General features: G+C 39.8%; 1 protein-coding gene across 11 annotated transcripts in view; it reads left to right on the forward strand.

Annotated features, from left to right (window-relative positions):
- rbfox1 (RNA binding fox-1 homolog 1) overlaps positions 1–22,860 on the forward strand; it is a 291,777-nt gene that overhangs the window by 159,883 nt on the left and 109,034 nt on the right. The window contains exon 1 of one of the 11 annotated variants that reach the window (XR_014030474.1): positions 11,691–12,153. The exons of 9 other annotated variants lie outside the window; for them this stretch is intronic. Coding sequence is in view for 1 of the 2 variants with exons in the window: in XM_081370502.1 (XP_081226628.1) it covers positions 12,055–12,153 (99 nt within the window). In the remaining variant the exon portion in view is untranslated. Of the gene's footprint in view, positions 1–11,690; positions 12,154–22,860 lie in introns of those variants that run through there. One more of the 11 variants, XM_081370502.1, reaches the window with a different exon arrangement.

Here is a 22,860-nt window from a genome sequence, read left to right on the forward strand (position 1 = left end):
CGTCATCTCACATTCCCTTTAAGAGCAGACGCGCTTTTTCCATGGCGGATTGCTATTGTAATGGCGGATTTGCCAGGCGCGCGCCAGGAGCGGTTCACAGCCGAGGAGAGCAACGCTCCCGTCACGGCCGTAAAAGAGAGAAGTTACATTGAAATGGAGAAACCCACCCAAATTAACTTCGGTTAAACAGGCGTATGATAATTTGGGTAAATGTGTAAGCTAGATGTATGCTTTTATAATAAATTGTCTATCCATCTATCTATCTATCTTAATAATGTATGATTTGCAAAAATGAAAACTGCTGCTTCTGTGTAGATGAGAGAAGCAAAGTGTATGCACGTTGTGCACACGCTACATTGATTATGGCCAAGCATGCGCCCTTAAAATATTATATGAATAACATGCGCAACGCGCCACTGACTTTAAACTATTTTTTCCTGGTTAGTGGCGCAATTGACCGTTCGCAAAACCCCGCCCTCGAACGGCCCTCGTCCAATCCTAGCTCAGCAACTGTAACTAAGGAGAAGGACCTCCGTCAAACATTGCGATTTCAGCAAGATGGTAAAACGATGCGCCTATGGCACCTGCAAGTCTGACACCAGGTACCCCAAAAGTTTAGAGGGAGGGGTCGTTTTTTTTTGCCTTTCCAAAGCCCAAGACCCAAGCGGAAAGATGCCGACAATGGATTAAGCAGTGTGGGAGACCTCACTCACAGCTAAATGCCTCGAAGATTAATAAGCATGTACAGTATGTCTGCTCTAAGGTAACGTTAAGTAAAGCTAGCGAGCTAACTTAGCATATCAATTATCAATAAGTAGTTTAAGTACTCTTACTCTTAAAACACTTTGCAGTTTTAATGTCCTGTATGAATAAAAATACGGAGTATGTTTTTATGTTTCCACTGTTCGATCGCGCCCGTGCCTCTCTCTCTCTCTGACACACACACACACACATACACATTCCAGGCAATCTTGACATCGGAGCCTGTTCATTATGCTGCGTTCACACTAAACGCGAATAGAGCGGTAAATTTGCGTGTATCGCGTCTAGTTCGACGCTTGAACATTTTGAATCCATTCGCGTGGCCAAAGCGAATAGGACGCGAGCGAGTGCAGTATGAAATGTTTAAAGACACGTAGACATATGCGATGATGAAAGGTTAAACTTGAGAGGTGGGGAAACTGTAGGCTAACGTTACTTGTTTAGCCTGGTCGTCATCCTTAGCTTAGCTAGCATAGCTAACCTGTCATACCTCTGATAGAACAGGTAGAAACTGAATCTTTGTAACCTAAACTAGATTGCAGCCCTTTCTGTCGTGCCCTGGAGGATATGTCTTCTGCATTACTCCAAAACCAATCACTTATACCAATAGGTATGGAGCTCAACCCAGCCATGGCTATGTGTCTGGTTCTCAATTGTTTGACGGGTGTAGTAACAATAACTAGGGGGCGTGGCTTTTGCGAACGGTCAATTGTTTTCTAAACCTGTAAAATAGCATGAAGGAACGTTTGCGCCGGAACACGCCTCCTCTTTGCGCTGAACCGCCCTGGGGAGCGCAAGTGTATTTCCTAGTTTACCGACGTGCATCTGTGGAGGGAAAAGTCCGCTTTGCGCGGGTGAAAAATAAGAATGATACATGCGTCGGTGTACAAAGTCAATTGCGCTGGGTGCAAGATGGGGCCCTTTGAATGATTTCTGAAGGATCATGTGACACTGAAGACTGGAGGAATGATGCTGAAAATTCAGCTTTGCATCACAGGAATTTATTAAAATTCTATAAAAATGTATTTTACAATAGAACATTTTAAATTGTAATAATATTTAACAATAGCCTGTTACTGTTTTTACTGTTATTTTATTTTACTTTTATTTATTTATATAAATGCAGCCTTGGTGAGACTTCTTTCAAAAACAATATACATTTTTGACAGGTACTGTTAAAAATAAAAAGTCTTTATATGTGTTTGTCTTTACATTAATACAATTAGCTTCAGTTTCTTTGTGGAACTTAGACAGTTGGTGCAGACCAGGAGAGAGGATGTGAGAGTTTGACGTGACAACGTCTTTTAATTGTACTATGAATTACAGCAGTCCTCTTTTAAGCTACAGGTCACCACGTGCACCTCCCATCTTGTCAGGCACGGAGACTCATTTCCATTAAGTGCGGCCTGCACACAAGACTCTGGTGAACAAAGGTTTAAATCCATTTAACTTCTCAGCTCTATTTTAGAAACAGCAATTCCAGCTCTGTCACGAGCGCAGTGGAATGACAGAAAACACTGCCTATCTGAATTAAAGATAATGAAAGATCATTCTGCGGCTACAAGCAATAGCCTGGGATGATCTCCCACATTCTGTCGGCCTTCTTTTTTTTACTCAGACAGAACATTGTGTCGTTCGTAATTCCTTTGTGTAGAATTGAACAATTAATGAGTAATGGTGGAGAGAGGGGGGTCTCAATTGAAATATTCTTTGCTGAGACCCATGTTCTGCTACCTTTGGGTATTTATTTTAAAGTTTGTGTTTAATCACACAATCTCGACCATGATGGTTGTGACAGGTAATTTCCGTAATGCCGCTGACAGAGATGGATTACATTGGAGGCCTATTTGATCCCATGCTTTTGTGTGCCGGTGATAAGACCAGGTAAGGGTTATCTTAGTATGAGTGCTGGCACAATATAGCTACCTAATAAGTCCCAGGGTAATACAGTGTGAACGTTGAGGGAGTCGTTGTGCACGACAAGAGGAGTAGCCTTAAATGAAGAAAGACAGACACAGGTCACATTTATTGGTGGGAACAGATTCAGAAAAACGTGTGGTCAGTATTTTTTCATTGGAATTGTGGAAGAAGTGTATAAAAATAGTGCTACTACTAACATTCAGTATTATTATAATACATGTATTTATACATGTATATATTTATTTTAATAAAAAAAAGTTTTTTAATAAAGTTGGATTTGTTGTGTCAAATTTTTTATTTGCACTTCATCTTTATACTGATGAAGGCCTGTAGTTATTTTTAAGATTATAATTAGTTATTAGTTTAAGACCACTAAGTTTTTGACCACAAGTGTTGCTAGATCTCCTTTTTTTTTTTTTCTCAACACCTTGTTGAGTGGGTAAAATTGCGCCAGTTTCATATTTATTGGTGGTAAGATGCAGTGTGTGGCTATTTCCTGTTGCCTCACACTCTGAGACGAAGTGCAATGCATTCCATACAGGTGTGAAACCTTCATTGGAATGCATCAGATAGCAATAGTTTTTCATAGGCGTCTCATTGACTTGAATGATATCTAGGTGGTCGCTTTTCTTTTAAATTGGAATCAGTGATGGAACAGTTGGAATATTAATGCTTTTCTGAGTCGTTTAGCATTTATGAAGCTATGGCAAAGCAACATGAGTCCCATTGTGGACCTCCTGTAGTGTTCTATCTTCTCTGTGGTGCATTTAATAATTGGTACTCATTTTCATTCCTGCCACCCTAGTAGTTCAGCAGCTGGGTAATTACTGCAAGCCAGCTTTAAGACTATGCATGTCAGAGCAGTGTGTGTGTGTGTGTGTTTTCCTCAACATGTTTGCCTGATAATTTCACCCATTTCTGTCGGTCTCTTCGCTTCTTTCGAAACTACATTTCGCAATTCACTTATTAACACCTTACATTATTTGTAACACGCAACATCTTGTTACATCACATTAACACGAGAATTGCATCCCTCAAGAAAACTTGCACTCAAGAAGTGAATTTATCTCTGTCCAGGAAGATCTTGATCCCATTTGCCCCGGGGCGACAGAGGACTGAAATCTCCGGTCAAGGCCTGTCATAATAAGACACTGACATGATGTGCAGATGCAATCTACGGGCTGTTAAGCTCATTGTGCATTAATTTGAGGAAGCTCAGACCTAAAGTTCTTTTTATGCAGCGCTGGAAAAGAGGATGTTTCTTATACATTGACATAATTAATCAGAAGACAGTGTGCTCCCTCAATTAACACTGCAGGGAAAAGTGGAATTGGCCTCTTTTTGCATGTTGTGGCAGATTTAAGGACCTTTGCGGTGAGCAAACAAATGGAAAGGCCTTTAATGAGCAGCAGGAATCAGACGAGTATGCTGGAAAATATAGCACGAATGACGGTTATTTTAAGTGGTGAGGTAATTGATGATATTACAGGAGAATGTGGTGATTGGAAATGGAGGATGTGAATGGATCATTTGGAGTTTGCTAATTGATTTTGGGCTTGGGAGGAATCAACTTCTTTTGAAGATGAACTTCTTTTGTGTTGCACAGAAAAAAAGTAAGTGATACAGGTTTGGAACTACGTAAAGAAGAATAAATGATGGCAAAATATGAATTTGTTTAGGTAAGCAATGCCTTTATAACGTTGCTAATACAGTATGTTCAGTGTAAGGCAAAATCTTGCAGAAGTTTATTTGGAGTTTGCTTCAGTCGGAGTGTGATGTCCGTAATGGTTTGCGTCAAGATTTAGTTCTGTCAAATCTCATAAAACATCATGATGGCGAAGCCGGTTTGTTTGCCTGTACATGCTAAAAGTATAACCGAAGAAACGGTACCATCTGTCCTCCTTTTAGCAAGACTGACTGGCTCAGAAGTTGAGCACAAACATCAGACATTTTGATATAATTTGCCAGCTGCTGGGTTAGCTGGTGTTTGAATTACAGGTGCCGCGGCGGCTTGGTTGTGATATGAATGAGCAGGGCGTGTCTCAGAGCAGCAGCTGATGATTACAGGGAGTGGTCTCGGGAGACGAGCACTCCTCCGATTGTTCCCTACCTCACGCTGCCACTTAAATGAAGGCGAGTCCCTCCGGAGGGCCTTTGCTCTTTTGCAGTCTTCATAAGGAAGTGGGAAGCTAATTAATGATATGCTAATGACTACAATGCAGCATCCCTTCACAAGACTTTCTCAATATTGATGTATTTGGACCCGCTGTTGTATTATACTGTAAATGGAGACGTCGCTGACACTGAATCACTTAAAATGTGCCTCTTTTTCTGAAGGGGTTACAGTGTTGTATAGATTTTTGGTTTATGAAAATGTAGTTTAACTTCACTAGTAATATTTTATCATTTTATATTTACTAAGAATTATGTCTAATTGTAGTTGACAAATTTGAGCTGTTGAAGTTACATATATTGAGTACACCATTATAACATTGTGAATGTATATTCATTGTCCATGCTTTAGTGTGTCGTTACAGAAAGTAGAAATTCACAAAGTGACATACATATTGATGTACTGTAGCAACTGCATTCGCGCCATTTTATGCAGATGCAAGTTGTAAGATTATGTTTATATTGTGCATATATCTGATTAATCTGGTATGTATTAGATGCGCTTCGGTGACTTAATTAATCCAATAATAATGCACTTCCATTTACCAGTGTTCATTCATTGTTCATTGTTCAGCTTTAACTCGCGCAGCTCAAATGAATCAGTCCCTGACATTATAGACTACGACTGGAGTATTTCTTCTTCTAAAACATTGTTAGTTAATTGTAATATTATATTTGAAACTGTTCTTATTATAACTGCAGAATCTATCCATTAATAATTATAGAATGCCCACGTTGAATGTAGAACATATTTAGACTGTTTTTCATTATTGGTGTGAATCTTTCTTTACCGGTGTATCTTTGACATTTTTTTATTTTTTTTTATTCATTCGAATCAAGACAGTGGCATGCTCAGTAGCGCGGGAATTTCAGAGCTCCACATATTAAGCGGTTAATTAATGGACTCCTGTCCTCGCGCCTCAGTCGGATCTGTGGTGGAGGAGGCCTGCACGTCAGCTCTGATGGATCGTGGATCCGTCAGCTCTGAGGCTTTTCCTGTTGGTCGGTGCTGAACCGTTACTCCATGTGACAGCCCCTGGTCCTGTCAGAACGAATCGCCCCCTCCTCACGGGCTCTGCAGCAAAGGAAAGTGACACGTTAATGGAAGCTAAAGCACTCTAATGGCAGTGCCTGGTGAAAGCACGGGGAAGTCATCCACAGCGTTTGCCCCAGCTCTCTAAGATGTCGCTCCGAATCGCCGTCTGGGCGTAAAGAGTGCCTGCCCTCGCCCCAGCCCTGTCCGCAACCCTTCCCCTGTCCCCGTTTGTACAAACATCATTTAAGTATAGCCCATATATATATATATCTGCTCTGGACCTTTGGGGTTTCGATTATGAGCTGAAGAACTAATTGGTAGAAAAACACTTCAGCATTACTTGTTATGGTTTTAGCACCCACAAACATCTAATTAGCACTCTACCGCTGGCCTCCATCTTTTCTGAGCATTTGTCTTCTATTTAAAGGATATTCTGTTTCCATGGTTTTTATATATAGGAACACTGGCGGATAAAAAAAGGAGAAAATAGACAAAGAAGAAAAGGCACTGATTCTTTTTTCCCCCCGCATGTTTCCACAGAGGTGATTAACGGTGAGATGGGATTGTTTTTGTTGCCAATTAAAAAGACAGCAAAGTCTTAATGCATTGAAATGAGCACAGATCAGCAGCTGCTGTCAAGCCAAAGCTGGGGGTGGACAGCTAGCATCTCTGCAGCTTCTGCTCTAGGTAACCAGCTGTGTGGAGGTGCTAAGGATCGCTTGCCTCGTCCCACCCAGTAATCAATTTGCAGGCCCCTAGCACAGACAGCAGCGGGGTAACAAACGACTCGCATTTCTGTTGCTTCCAGACGCACACTCAAGTGCTAATGAAAGGCAGTCTCAGCTGCCATGCAATCTGCCTGCACTCCTCATTGCCCCCGAAAGTCCCCCATGCATTGGGCCCATTGTCTCCGCACCGCCGTATTTTTGCCGGAGCCCCATCTGTTTCCGTAATTACTGTCATGTAAACTGACTTTTCCAAATTGTGCGATGTCCAAAGTAAAAGAGCGGCAAGGAATCTCTGATTAGCCTCCCGGCGCTGATCGTCACTGATGCGGCCGTCTGTGGCGTTTGGAAAAGTGTCACATATCAGGCGACGGTTTGAATTCCTATGCAGACCGTGACCGTGCAGAGTTTGTGCCCTTCTATTTCCAGCCCAGAGTAGAGAAAATATATCACTCCTATTCGGTTATGGTGGTTTTTTATTTTATTTTCCTATTGGAAATGATTGGAGAAGTTGCATGCATTCTCCACCAACCGGGAGAAACAAACAATACTATTTACAATGAGTCTCAGCCATCACAGCCTGAACGCCAGGCTCATCGGCCCGGCAGCCCGGCTAGATAATGGCTGATTTTTCTGCACAAAACCCATCACACTGTGGCTGAGGATGTTAGCCATCATCCTGACTTAGGATTTACATTAAGCAAGCCGGGCCCGTAATGAAAAATAACACTAACAATGACCAAACCGGCTCCCTGCAATCCACCTCCATGTGACTTCATCAATCTTCCCTACACGTTCAGCACCTGCTGCAGTCCTGTCAACTTCCTGACACGGGGTGGAGGCAGCCAGTCCTTCCTTATTAGTCTGTCAGCGATGGTGATGCTCACATCGGGTGCACAGCCTGAAATGGAGCCCGGGCCTGTAGCTCAGCACCCTGCTACTGAAATACACCCAACCTGATCCTAAATGACAATGTGGCAAGCACTGCCACAGCTCATTTACTTAGACACTCGGAGGGATCTAAACGCGCCAAAAGTTGCGTTGCACCTCCGAAGCTGCCGTGGTTTGTCGCATATACATCTGAAGGATGTGTTGTTTGTCACATGTATATGGATTTCCTTTTGTCATCTCTTTCGTGTTTTGTCCTCTAAGTGGTGACAACAAGGTGATATTAGTTGTCGTTTTGATCGAAAACGTCACAAGTGCGTGCTGGCTTGTTTAGCAAAACACATCTCCATCTTTGACTTTGTTTTCCTGTTGATGTGCGTTTGAGAGCTTGCCGTGCATTAATAATTTAAAAAAAACAAAACATAATGGAAACAACCAACCATGTTCCCATTTAACAGCAGAGTCAATTTGTTGTGGTGTGGTGTGGTGGAAAGCAGTCTGCTTTTAGAAACACAATTCAAGGGGAGGGATTTGTATTCGTGTATGTCATATCTAACTGATAACGCCACAACAGACGCAGAGCGTGTATTGCAAATGAGCAAATGGCAAAGCAAAAGAAGTATTAAGGATTAGCCACTGACATGTTTTTTGTTTTTTTAGGTGCACATGCAGCAGGTCCTTCTCATTAGTGTTGATGTGTACCATGGCACACAATAACAGTTATTACATTGAGCTCACTTCTTCTGTCAGTTACTGAAGCTATAAAATGTCAGTGAAAGTCTATCTAAACCGTAAAAGCTTGAAATAACTGTGAACTGTTTTCCAGCTCAGGGTATGATTAAATTTTCTTCTCGCCTTAAATGTTTTCTTCCTTATTCTGGGGTGGTTTCTATTGTTGTGCTGTTATATAAAAGCACAGATTGTGAGAAACGTTTAACAGCGGTAATATTGTACGTTTGGGTCCATCTAGAAGTAGAACAGGGCCAAATATTTTTTGGTCTAAAATGTACTTTCTATCCAAAACTATTTACTTACTTTTCAGAATTGTTCCTGGTCTCATTGTGCACGTTAATCTAAAGAAAAGACAAAAAAAAAACTTTCATCAAAAATGTATTAACTTTTCGTCGCCTCTGCTGATGTAACCAAGGCTGTGCAGGTGGGGAAAATAATATTCGCCAATAAATCCCTCACTTTCCTTTCACGTTCAACAAATCCCAATGGATATTGTGAAGTCCCGCCTTAAATTTATTTCAGCTGGTTTCACTCTCGAAATATTTCTTAAAGGGATAGTTCACCCAAAAAATTAACATGTTGTCATCATTTTTTAAACCCTTATGTCATTCCAAACCTGAAGATATTTTGAAAAAAAAGTTTCATTCTTTTTTTTATGCAATAAAATTAAATCAGCACCAATTTCATTTTGGACCCCACTGACATTTATTGTATAGGCAATATACATTATTCGAAATACCTTGTTTCAAGTTACTTGGCAGTTTAAAAAGCCATACAGGAACAAGACAAGTAAATAATGACAGATTCAATTTCTTTGCAGACATCGTAAATCCATTTTATTTTTAAATGCCAATATCTGATGTATTAATAGATTCTATTAATAGAATCGGGCTATTTCTAATTCTTTGGATGAATTTGACATTAGGTGTTCTCACAGTGCAAAAGGAAAAAGCACACAAGCTTTAGAAACCTTGTTGCTTCCCTCCACCCTCTCTCCTCCTCCTCTTTCTGCCCATCACAGACAGACCAATAACACAATGTACACAAGAAATCTGAGAGAGAGCCATCACTGACAAACAAAGAGATAAGCGAGGTTTCTCTCTCTCAATATGCAGTCCCTGCTTATTTATTCAGTAAAGGCGAAGACAACAGACGCACTGCAAAGGGCAGCCATGCCTCATCACATGTCAAAGGCACAGTGACATGCAGCAAAATAAACACTACTATCTGCGATGAAACGCTGGCCGAATGCTCTTTTCTTTATTTCTTTCTCTCTCTCTCTTTTTTTTTTTTTTTTGAAGATGCACTGGTTGATGGTCCAGTTATTATTTTGTACTCTGTAGCATCAAGAGAGGAAAAAGCTTGGAAAACAAAACAAAAAAAAAACCGGGGGAATGCAGGAGGAAAGGCTGAGAAGACGTCTATGGGTGGGGAGAGGGAAGAAATAGTCTTGCCTTCAGGCTATGAGTGGGGTGGAGAAGAGAAAGAGTAAAATGGAGCAAAGCAGTCTGCTGCCCTCTCCATAATACATGTCTGCCGACTCCTCAGAAGCCCGTTTTAATTACGGTCCCTCATGCAACATAGAAAAACATTGATTTTTATGACTCTGCTCTGTTAAAGTAACAAGGATATGAAATCTTGCTATGGATTTGCGAGTCACCTTAGGTTGAAACGTGGTGCAAAGAGGGAGGGGAAAAGATTAAAGAGAAAGAACATGAATAATTCAATTTCTTTTTCCCCCTACTGTATATCTTTGCACTTTCTGCTTAGACCTTGGTCAGCCTGTCGGTTGAATATCAGTTGTATTTAACATTTAACAGCTGTTAATGAATTTACAATAAAGACCTTGCTGTTGATAGGGAGATAAGGCCAAAGTGATGTTAAAAGAAGCGTGTTGAACAATAAATTCAAACATTTGTGTGTGGTTTAATTAATTATTTAGTGCCTAACATTTGGCCTAGTGCACACAAATGTTCTTTTATGATTTAGATAAGCAGATACTCTCTTGTGTTGCCCTTATATGTCGCTGTCTCAGTTTGCTGAACCCTTTTTGTCCTCTTTCCTTTTCACTAGTGTTCAATGATATGGCTCATTTTTTCTCGTTTCATTATATTTTAACAGTCATTTGGTAGAGCACATTTTGAGGATGTACCTCTTTTTGTGAGTGCTGTATATTATGCACAGAAATCATTAGCTATCACTGCAGTTTACAAAAATACGGTTTTCACCATCAGCATTGTTTCAGGATACAAGCAGTGAAAATCAATCATAACGTGGGATTGTGTTTGTGATTTTTTTCAAAGGCAAGCATATTTTTTGATGCAATAGTTTCAGCGGGCTTCTGGATCAACTACATAGTAAAATAGCACAATATTTGTAGGAAAACATAAACCAAATGGTCCTTAGGTTCAGATGGTTCTGCATTAATATCAGTGAAATGTTTTATTTATCTATTTATTTATTTTAATTTTGAAACATAAAATCTTACATACCAAACATGTTTTTGATAACAGTGGTGTCTATAGCAAATTTTTACGTTTTTTTCTTTATAACAATCACATACTGGTGTGTGATTACTGTGTTTACGGTGTTTTGACAGAACCTGTGGTTACCATGGTAATTTTTTGAGTTAAAGCACATATTCATTTATTTATTTATTTATTTATTTTTGTATAATGTGCTTTTATAAATATATTTTGGTACTGTTAGGTGAGCACCACTACAGGTTTCTCCACATACACATTTCCCAGGTTTAAAAATTCACTTTTGGTTTAATTTTATACATCATTTAATCAATGCTGAGTGATACTGAGCAGAATTATTTTGATCCTTAATGTACATTTCAACTGTTAGATGAGCTCATAATAGTAATGATAAAAATAAACAGTTGGGTCTATTTATTAAAATAATAATAAAAAATAAATATTGTAATAATTGCCTAATCAAACCAAAAAGTGCTAAATAAATATATTGTTATATATTTTTTCTAGCTATAGCCTACCCATTTTTTATTTATTTTTTAGTCTTAGAAAACCAAATGAGCACTAAGTCCAACCCTCATCCATTGATATCACAGTCAAATGTTTTATTTTGTAAAAGTGGAATGGTAAATTGTGTTATAAGTGATTATAAATTCAGTAAAGGCATTAGGTTGGACAGGTCTTCCTTAAAGCACAAAGCATTACAGGCTGATATGAAATGATTTTAATGGAACACAAATGTGATGGCAGATTGTTTGCGTGGATGAGAGGTTCATTTCTGTGCGCACGCTTTATGTGGCGCCATAATAATAAATTATGAGGACAATTCAGTTTCACGCAAGAGAAAAAAAGGAGAGATTCCCCCACCCCCGTTAAAAACGAATGTGTGATTTAGGATTGGCCCCCGCCCCGCATCTCTTCGCCTAGGAGATTCAGATGCTGCTCAATGAAACAGACGGTGCGCCCGGACTCTTCTGACAGCGAATGGAAAAACAGATCTGCTTCAACTTCACTACGTCCAGTCACCAACTCTCGTACCTCTTGCCCGTGATTGAGTTAATTTACAAAAGCGAGAAACGTGCCGAATAGACTTTCGTGTGAACTACAAGGGTTTTACTGAAATCATAAGGGACAAGAACAGACGCGCGCAGTGTTTTCGCTCTCCACCGGGACCCTCGTGCTCGCACATTCACATTCGCTTGTAGCCGGTTATTCTGCCGCGTTTGCGCACACTCCGTGGCTGCTTCAAGGCTTCATAACCGCAGCCGATCTTGCTAAAGCAGTCCTAACGAACCCGTGAAACTCGGCGGACAGGACAGGACGAGCGGACGAAAACACGATGCAGCATCCTTTGACGGGCGGAACGTGCGTCGCCCTGCCGAATGTGGACATGTGTCCGCAGCTCTCCTGTGCCTTGACTTTCATGTACTTACAGCAGGTGAGTGAGCACGCGCACGCGCGCGCCGACGTTCCTCTCCGAACCCGCGGAATACAGTGCAAATATGCGAAACATGTTTGTGGCAAGCCGACTCAACAAGTATTCATTTGAACGAATGCATTTCCATGTTACTAGTATCATTTTTTTTGTTATTACTAAGTAGGCTAACTATTCATTTGATGCGTGCACTTCTATTCTATTAAGATAGTCACTACACTTCTTCACAAGGCACTAGCCTACTTCCTTTGCTGTAGTTACTAGGCTATCCCAAATTACTATTCAAGTAGTAGGCCTATATGTTGCAGACACTGGTATTTATTAGACACTAGTATATTTCAATTGTTACTGGCAAGTTTTAATTGAACTTTAAAGTAGCTATTTTGACTAGTCATAACAATTGGGATGGTTTAAGACTAGTGGAAAACTGGAATTCATACTAGCCACTAGAGATAGCCTGTTATAGAATCTATTGACTTTTCAGTTGGGAACTTGTTAAACTGAAAAAGTTACCAGTTACGACTGGATCACTACTAAAAATAACTAAATAAGTGCTAGTAACATAAATACTAGATAGTTAGGAGTGAATGTTAAAGAGGCTTGCCACAAACGACATGTGGGTGTGCGCCCAAGTGTAAGTGGAACACATATGAAAGTGGACAGTGTGGTAAGAGAGGGATTTTGTCTACTAGTGTAACTGTGTTGGTCATGCTTCTTTTGAGAATCATCAATCAATTTAAATAAATAATCTGCCATGTCATCCGATTTGTATCAGCCTTAAAAGTAGTCTATATATAAGCAAGCATCCTAAGGTATTTTAAAAGAGTGCAAGCTGATTTTTCACTTCTCGGGTTGAGGTGAAACACTTCATGTGGTTTTACTGTGTGATAAACAATTCTGCTGACTCTTATGACTTTGCTACATGATATCCTCATGTGCTCAGCATATTGTGTGTCCATGTCTGTTTAATGCCTTTTGTTATACATGTACAGTCCTCTTGATGTTTTTTTTTTTTTTTTTTTTATTACACTTATTAGATCATATTTAAATCTCTTTATGATTAACTTGGTTCATGCTGCAAAAAATGTTAAAAACAGATTTTTAATTTAGAGTCATTAATGTGCTAGACTACACCCTTGGGCATCTTTTCATCCCCTGATTATCTGATACACTTGATTGTCATCAGTGCCTTTTCCAAACAGTGAATCAGCTCCTAGAGTGATGACAATTCAAGGGGATTTATCAAATCAAAAGTTAATCTATGGAATCGATCAGTCATCAGATCCTATATGCCATTGCATGTCTCTCTCCAAACTCGGCGTGACTGAGATCAGTGATCTCATTTAACTTTCATCTGTCGCACAGAGCCACCATTAACCTTCAGTGACACCTCTAACCTTTGTCTTATCCAATAGAAATTGCATTCCATGTCAGTTTAATTGCAAATACATCTGAGTGATAGATATATTTTTTTTCTAACAAAGAGACAGCTTTATTTCTCTAATCAAGGCAGAGCATGTCAGTCATTCATTTGTATGGGAGAATAAATGCCATTTTAACTGTATGATAGCTCGTTGCAAGTGTAAATTTCGATCTTCTTATTATTAATTGTCGATTTGAATATTTTCTTGCTATTATCAAAGTTGTTATGGATTTTAGTTTGTTTGTTTTTTGCTAAATTTTCTTTTCTTTTTAGCTGGGGTGTGTGTTCTAAGGTCATCACGACATACTGTAGAGGTTGATTGATTACTTGATCTTTATTTTTCTGATTCTCAAATATTTATGTGCCTGCACAAGCATTTCTGTTTTTGAGTGTGTGTGCGCACACATTCATGTGTGTTGAGTGAACTGGGAATCTGGGTCTTTGAGACTATTTATAGCTGAGATGCAAGACATTTTGAATGCATCTCACTACAGCTGGGGTCTCATTCAAGACTAGGCACAGACAACACGACTATGCTTTTTTTTTGTTTTTGTTTTTTTTTCTCGATTTGATTTCTTTACATGTGGGTCACGTGTACCTAGCATGCGGAACAATGTTGTCTAGGAATAACTCGCATTTGATTGTGCATCAGCAGGGCCTCTTAGTTCGAGTGCTTAAGGAATGTTTGCATCCATTGGTAGAATTATTTTCATCTGTGCAAACTAATTACTTCAATAAAACAGGAGCGTCTCTTAGCGACAGATTCATGTCAAACAGAGACGTTTAATTATTTGCCTCTATTTAAAGTCACAGCAGTCAGTGCATATATAGCATATGTTATCCCTATGTAAATGTGTGCTTTTCCAAGCACATTTTTACCAGTGCTATTTGTTTGCGTTCACCCTCAGGACTAGGGCGTTTTGTACAGTGCTTGTGTTAGTAGCGGGGCAGGTTTAAGCAGCTGCCAGTTAGACCTCACCTGACCCTTAAAGCCGGGGGCGTCCTGCACCCGCTCCTATCTCCCTCCTGCCGCAGGACCCCGGACTGACCTGGTGTGGGAGGTGTGGGAGGTGTGGTCGCCTGGTCTTCACGGCTAAAATCAATCCGGCCCAAAGTCACATGGCTATTGCTTTCTTTCAGCAGACCTTTTACAGCCCCCATCTCACTCTTCTTTCTCTCTCTCTCTCTCTCTCTCTGCTGCTCCCATCTGTGCTGACTATGCGTAACTGCTCCTCTCTCTTTCCTTCCCATTACATCTGCTCAGTGCTGTTCATTTATTTAAGTACCTAGCGCACCCATATACCATCACGCCTCCTGGACACTTCTGCTTTTCACTGTTTCTTTCTCAAAAGGCTCATGCATCACATCACAAACACACACACATATTAATTTGATTCATTTTTTAGAACTGTTAGAGATTTGAGATTCTATACTAAACACTATCAATAAATCATTTAAATTATATACTAAATTAAAATATAAACTATTTAAAATGAAATTAATTATAATGATTGTGCATATTTATCCAGCTTTTATAAACTTAGACTACATGGAATGTTTGTACTTTTAAATTCATTATATATTATGTAGTTCAACAAACAGAACACCTTTTACGGAACCTTTTTCATATTTGTGGAAAACCTGTAACCTAAAATCTTTGTTTTTATTTTAGGTCAATGTATGTGTCAGCTACCTATTAAAAAGCAAGGCTTGCGTCAATTTAAAAAGTGCTTCTTTATTTCTTTAATGGGTCTTTTGGCTTCAGCATTTGTTATTTATTTATTTATTTATTTATGTTCAATCTCATCAAAAGAGTAGTGTTCAGATTTTATTTAAATTCAGATTCAGATCAAATTATGGTACATTTCATTGTCATTTTTTTAAATAATGTTGGAAGTGCACTTTTTTTTTCTCCAGGTTAGAATGACACTTAAAGTGATTGATAATGAATTTCAAAAGTATTTAAAGTGTCAAAAACAAGGAGATGATTAAGGGCTCAAGTCTGAGAGTGAACCCGTCCTGTCATTGTGCTGGGGAAGGTTTCTGAAAGGGCAAATATGCAGAGAACGATATATGCATGTTCAAACAAAGGTTAACATTTAATCTTCCATTTGAAAACCACCTCCGCTGTAAAGGTTTTTTTGTTTTGTTGGTTTTTTTTGTATGTTTTGTTTTCAGGGCTAATCTCTGATCTCTTAAATCAAGATGCTTTAAAAGACAACCAGAAAGTTTAATTTGTATTGTTGCGTGGCATTGAAATCTATATCCTTGGCTCTTTGTTTAGCGCTTCATTTATTCCATCCCTTTCCCATCTCGCAGCCCTCAGCGAGTCGCTGAAATGAGAGATTGGTCATGTCATCAAGTCCTGATGAGTTTTCAAACCCTTCAGTAAGCATTGACAGGCAGGTAAAGGCCAGTGCTATTGCGTTTGTCATGGGCCATGACTCTAAATGATCACATCCTTTTGTCTGCTCTGTTTGCATGCTCTTAGTGGAAGTTGGTTATTGCTTGAATGCAAACAAGAGGGTAGTGAATGTCCTAGGTCATGTGTGCGTGTTGTGCACCGGTGCATGGCCCTCTGGGAGAGAGAGATAGAGCGAAAGGAAGAATGAGGTGGGAGATTGCTGAGGGATGACAGAGAGAAAGAGAGAGAGAGAGGCAACGCGTGTATGGAAATGGGGGCGGAGACCATCTGCCGGGCCTTGCTGGGCACATGTGTTCCTGTTTGTGTGTTTGTGTGTAGAAGAGTGATTAGTCTCTCACATTCATAATAATGTCTGTTTGCTTTTGCAGCTGTTGCACAATTTACCAATCCTGTCCATACCCCCCTTTTTTTAGTGTCTCAGCGTTGCATAGGCACCCTCTGTTCTCTGTGAGTATTTTACAGTTCATTTGAAGCATCTTTATCATTTATTTCTGGAAGACCGTGTGTGATCGGTAGGATGCCGTAATACGTGAATTTGTCATGCCATTGTTCTGTGGTCAGCCCTCATCCCTGTTGACTGCTGTTAACAAAATACCAGATATGTTTCTGTATTTAGCAGTTTTAAGGGTGAAGTTATCAAATAAATATGCATTAATGCAAAAATATGTCATTACTCTAAAGAAATAGCCAATCAATGTGCAATCGACCTATTTGTATTTAGTTGTTTAATTATATGGAAAACTTTGGCCTTTGCATCAAGGTCGTAACCATGTCTTGAACATCAGGTGGGACAAAATTTGCTGTGGGAGAGGTGGTGATGCTGTCACATATATAATGTTTTTTTTTTTTTTTTTTAAGGAAAATAATGAAATAAAGTCGCTCACATTCAACGACAAATTAAATAAGTTATGTTGGCTGTTTTCAATTCAAAACGGAATTCAACAAAACTCGAATAGTTTGCATTACTGGATATTACTTTCATTTCTGTCTATACTTACATCTTACCTCACACTCTTTCACTGTGTAAAACTAAACAATCCCGTTGAAATTTGCGTCAAAGCCTGCCGCCTTTGATTTGATTGGCCATCTCAGACATTTTGAGTGCTGTTTTAATCACTGAAGCAGACCATTTTAAAAAATGTACTTTTAAGACTTTTTGTCATCCTAATATAAAACAGAGTGGTGCACAATGGAGTGCAGTAGAGCAGCATCAAGAATATAAAATATTGGGGTGGGACAATTTGACCATATTTGATTATAAGGTGCCATCTCTGTCAATGTCTGTGGTGTTCACGGCCCTGTTTCACACAGTTTTTTTTTTTTTTTTTTTTTTTTGCAGTATCTCATGTCATGAGTGCCTCATTTTTACGATGCCTTGTCAAGTAGTTCAGTTGTGCCTTGAGGCTGCTGATGTCTGTAGTAGCAGCTGGGACTGCAGACTCCCAAAACTGTTATGATTTTTAGTTAATATCAATAAATGAACATGTTACATTGACAGCTCATTTTTTATTATTACTATATATAATTTTGATATTTAAATAAAAGAAAAGTAAAATTGACATTTAATTCTAAGATAGCATGGAACTTCTATGGCTCATGAGTATTTATTACCTTATTAACTTGACCGGACAGTCTAGGAAGACTTCTGTACTTTGCAATCTAATCTTTAACAAATTAATATTCATGAGCTCAGTATTCACCATATAGTGATGTCAATATCCTCCCAATCTGCTATGTGTAGTCACCTCAAAAGTGGTGTGTCTACGTTTAGAAGCGGCATCTACATTCTCGTGTGCTGACAAACAATAACGTCTAAATCTGCATATAAGACTGAAGACAGAGAGCAAGACGGAAAGATGCGATAGACTGATTAAAGCGAGGCAGGAAAGCGTCGAGAACAGAAGCAGACGGAGAAAAGATTGAGCCGAAGCCTCATAATGCGCTCGTGTTCGTGTTTGTCTTCTGGCTGCCTGAAAGTAATTATCCAGCTGCTGAGCGGCCAGGCTCAAGCGATGTTTTATGAGCTTCTGTGTTTAACACATCCAAATGAACAAATGTCAGCTCCTGTCGTGCTGGTTAACTCTGTCCAGCAGGGCCTTCACTCAGCTGTGACAGGCCTTGCTTAATGTGAGCACTCCCTGCTTATGGTCAGTCAGAAGAGGCAGCGAGACCGGAGCCCGATACGGGGAGGAGGTGGAGTTGGCATGTTGAGGGCTTGCTGTAGATTATTACGGCCACTGTAATTGCTCTGAAATGGAACTGCATCCCAGCCAGCAGGCAGCTCATTAGAAACAAACCCCAACATATCAAGTGAACCTCAGGGAGCTGTGGAGAAAAAAAAGAAAAGGAAAAAAGGCAAAGAAAAGCAAGGCAAAAACCTGCATCACCAGCCTCCACATCTACAGCTGTGTCTATTCAGCTCCTAAAAGAGTTGTTCAATTATTCGGATCGGCGGGAAAAACTGGGACAGGGTTTATTTTTTTTTTTGTGCGGGGAAAGAGAGGGGGAGAGGCTGAGTCTCATTAATGTTAATCAATATTTAATCAGATGCACGAATGTGGCGCAAATAACAATATCAGGAAAACTCAGTGTTTTGCGCTATTCGTATCGTTCTTTCCGTTGGAAAAGTGAAGCTGGTTGGTGTTAATTGTGTCCCGGAGAGAGTCTCCCGAGGAACGCTGTCAGCGCAGGATTCTCGTCTCACTCACTCACGTCTGATTGACTGGAGCCGCGGGCTTGCGTCGGGCTCCTCCCTGGCTAAGGGCGTGAATACGGCCTGTTCTGCTCATAAGATAATTAGACAGAGAGCGATCTTTCCACTGCAGTGCCTGCCCAAACTCAAACAAGCTGTACCGGCCTCCAGCTGAGCAAGATCTTTGAGTTTTGATCTCGGTTGTTTCTTGAATTTGCTGATCTCACAAACGTACAAGGGGGTGATAAATTAGTAAGTCAGGCTGCGATTTCTAATGAGGACACATCATAAAATGCAGTGCCACACTCCACTTCCAGCCACAGAGGAGAAGTGGCCGATATTGTCATTGCGCTTTTGTTATAAATTTATTGTGGAATCTTTCTCCCGGCGTTCTCGCTCTTCCTTTTCTCCACTTATCTTATTATTTCCTACTATTTGTCCCTTTAGTGCTTTCTGACTTGATTTGTTCCGCGAGCAACCCTGAGCAGTGCAGAAAGCTGAGCGTTTTGACATATATTGGAGGTTATAAAAGACTGAAGGATGGGTGAAGATATCCGGGCACAGCTTGCCGATGATTCATCATATGTACAGTATGAGCACGTGGCCCTTTAAGGCAAGTCGGTTCACACGGCAACCATCTTGGTAATGTCCCCCAGCAGCTATATTGTTTGTTGGTAATAGAGTGCTGCAGGGATGACGTATTTTCGTAGGCCAAAACCCTGAAACGAGTTTGCATTTTAGCACTTCCAGTTCCATCATTCTGAAGTTAAAGGGTTTTTTGCATGGGTTTTTTGGCTAAATGCCTGAAATAAGGTCTGTGGTCAACACAAGCTTAAGATATTTTCACATTTTAGTCTCCCTTTGGGAATTATTATTACATATATTTTTGTTTTGAAAAATCTGTTGATAACAAGGGACTACAGAGGTTGTCGGGGACATTAAACGTCATCCCACCGAAAGGGAAAACTCATCTACTCACTAGTTCACATTCAAAGCCTCAATGTGCTAGCACTGTGCTCTTGCAAACTGTTCTAAATCAAAGGAGAAATGTGTTAATTTGAATGTGTAATTTTAAATAAATACTAAGCTTAGTAATGGTGATGACAAAGGCACATGCCCGTGTAGTTTGTTTAGTCTACATTCAGCTTTTTAATTCTTGCAATTGTATTTAGGCTTCAAAATTCATAACGGTTGTTTTCATTTGTGAAGATTGTCATGATGAATGAAACACGTAAGAACCATAAACTTATGTAGCTCACAGAGATCGTGTCCTGCAATTATACAAGCCAATAGAAAATATCCTATTGGGATTTTGTTGAGTGAATTTGAGTGATGCTAACTTCTGGGTTGGCCAACAAAACAGTTAGAGGCCCCCATGAAACGATAAAAAAAGAAAAAAGAAACTAAAACTGCCAGTAGGTGGCAGCAAATCATTGTCTTAACGAGTGAGTCATTCAATCATTCAGTCAAACTATCCCTTAAAAATGCTCATTCAGTTGCTCTGAGACGCGCAATGGCTCTACTGTGAATTTGTTGCAAAAACAGGCAAGGTTCCAAGTCTAAAATGAAAGTCACCTTACATTAACTTCTTGTTTATTGAACTGTTGTATAAAATCAATTGGCTTTAACATTTGCAATAGTGCTGATATTTGGGAAAACAGCTAACTATATCCTGTTATAGATATTAAAAACAAGCACTCATACAGGGACATTTTTGCCCTATACATCTTGATTTTTGGGTGGCATTTTCTCCCCAAGCCCCCATTAACTTTAGTGATGCCTGGGGGCAGGGCTCTTTTTCGAGCGGAAGCGGACAGGGGCCCCTTCTGATGCAAGGCCCGTTTCAAGTGAAACGAATGAAACGTAGCAAAAGCAGCTACCGATTGGCATACAAGTGCGGCTCTTGTGCATTTTAATGGGGAAATATTGAGGTGTTTTTTATAGTTAATTTAAATCATATATTAACTATAAACTATATTTTTCAGGCTGGACCTGCTAATGTGCATGCATTTTGTAGAATTTCTTTTAAAAAAAGTGATTGACTCTTTTTAACTGTTTTATTGAGTCGCCATGTCTTGCGTTATGATCTGTCTTACACTTATGCTGTCTCTTTTGCAACTGGGTAATATAGAGAGCCTTATTCTTGTTTGGGTTTTTTCATAAACCCTGGTCATGTGAGACATCCGTAGCCCGTAATGTGCTTTATTTGAGGTGACGGGAACGAGTGCAGAAGTTAATGTATATGAAATAGATGGGGAGGAAAAGATAGTGTGTGGATATTAGTAATTTGAGCGGGGAGGTTGTAACATGGCAGCTTGGATTAATTAATGCCCTGCTTGAGGGGAGGGAGAAGTCAGAAAGGCAAGCATGGGTAAAACCATTTTTGAGTCCTCTGCACCTTTCTGCATCTGTAATATGAAGAATGCCAGTTGAATTGTTTTTTTTTTCATATATGTGATATTTAACTATAGCAGTTTGTAAACAATCTTGCAATACACAATATTAGACCTTTTCTGTCCGTCAAATTGATGAGGAGTCGTGTTTGGCACTGCTTTATTAGCAAATCTGTCTTTTCAATTAAATTATATTTTGTTGGCCCCTCAGAGTTTTTGTCTTTTCAGTGTTTGTTTAAGAACTATCAATTCATATTTATATGCAAACATTAGTATTCTGTTTAAGCTGCCCCAGAATGCACTGTGCGTCTTGTTTATTCAAGAGCAAGATGAATGTGCTGAGAGGAAAAACACTCCAAAGTCATTGATATTGGTGCATTATTTTGACATCATTATGTGACAGTTTTGTCTGAAACATTATGCCATTAGCTATTGATATTGATTTTTATTACAAAGCTAGATTTTATAATTACATTTTTGTATTTATATATAAAACTATATGTTTTTAAATTTATTTTATATGTAAATATAAAATATCTAATGGCATTTTATCGGATAAAATATATTTCATAGTTCATATATTGGTTCTGCTCTGTGACAGTCTATGGCCAGTGACAACTTAAAGCCATCACAAGCATTTGAACAGTGCTGACAGTTGTGTCGTCAATCAAATGGCGTTCATGGCAGACATTTCACCAGGTGTCCATGGCAACTCATTTCCCTGTCTGGTATGGGATGAGCGGCCCGGCTTTAGACAGTGGACAGGTTCATCCTCTACAGGGTCCACCCACAGAGACGCAGATCAATATCTGCAGACAGCGGCGCAACAATAGAGAGGCCTTATCACAGGCCCCAGCAAGGGCCCTCAATTGGCTCCTCCATTTTGAACTTTCAGGCCTTTGATATTCAAAAACAGCACACTGAATAATTGAAGAATCGCCGTCATTACAAGACTCTAAGCTTTTCCCCCTCGAGTACAGGAAGTGCCAGCCCAGGCACGGTGCGGGTTACGATTGTTAGACTAATTCTACCTAAAATGACAGAGAATCTAGTACTAAGTCTACCCCATTAAAAGGCAGAAAAATACAATTAGGTTCTTTTTCTGGAGATCTGGTGGTGACCTAATTATTTTGTTTTGCATCTTGGTGTTGCACAACAGTAAACCCACTCAAAGAGAGGGAAGGAAAGAGCATAGGAAAAAAATCAGTGTGCACGCTTCCTCTATTCAACCTCATTATGTCTACTGGCATTTTAACTCCTTTTGATGATTAAGTGAGAAGAGAGGCATCGGGCTACATGTTGTCTCCTCACTTCTGACACCATCTCTCTGCACTCTGCTTTCCTCTTTGTTTCTTTACAAAATGTGCTTTGCTGGAGACGGAGAGGGTGCTTTAATGTCGGATTCCCAAACGCACTAAATCCTTTATTTTATCTGGGTCAAAACCGCCTCAAGAGCCTCATCAAAGGCCGAAAGGCTACAGAGGTGCTGCCTGAGACAAAGCCGGGGTGGAAGGCTTTAAATAATTTTGCCTTCCCTTGTATTTTTTCCCTCGCTCTGCCTGAAATAGCTGCTGCGGTGTTCACTATTTTGTTATTTGGGTGCGCCTCTGGACATCATCTCCTTCTTTCCTTTCATCCTTCTTTTTTCCTCTCTCCATGTAGTTGTGTAAGGCCAGCTAAATGAGGACAGTAGAGTCCGTCTCCGGCTGTCGTGCTGAGAAACGCAGGGAGATCTAAAGAAACGGCCACTGCAGGAATCCTTGTCGCACTAGTCGAG

The sequence above is a fragment of the Scardinius erythrophthalmus genome (assembly GCF_964197995.2).
Source record: "Scardinius erythrophthalmus genome assembly, chromosome: 1".
NCBI classification, from domain to species: domain Eukaryota; kingdom Metazoa; phylum Chordata; class Actinopteri; order Cypriniformes; family Leuciscidae; genus Scardinius; species Scardinius erythrophthalmus.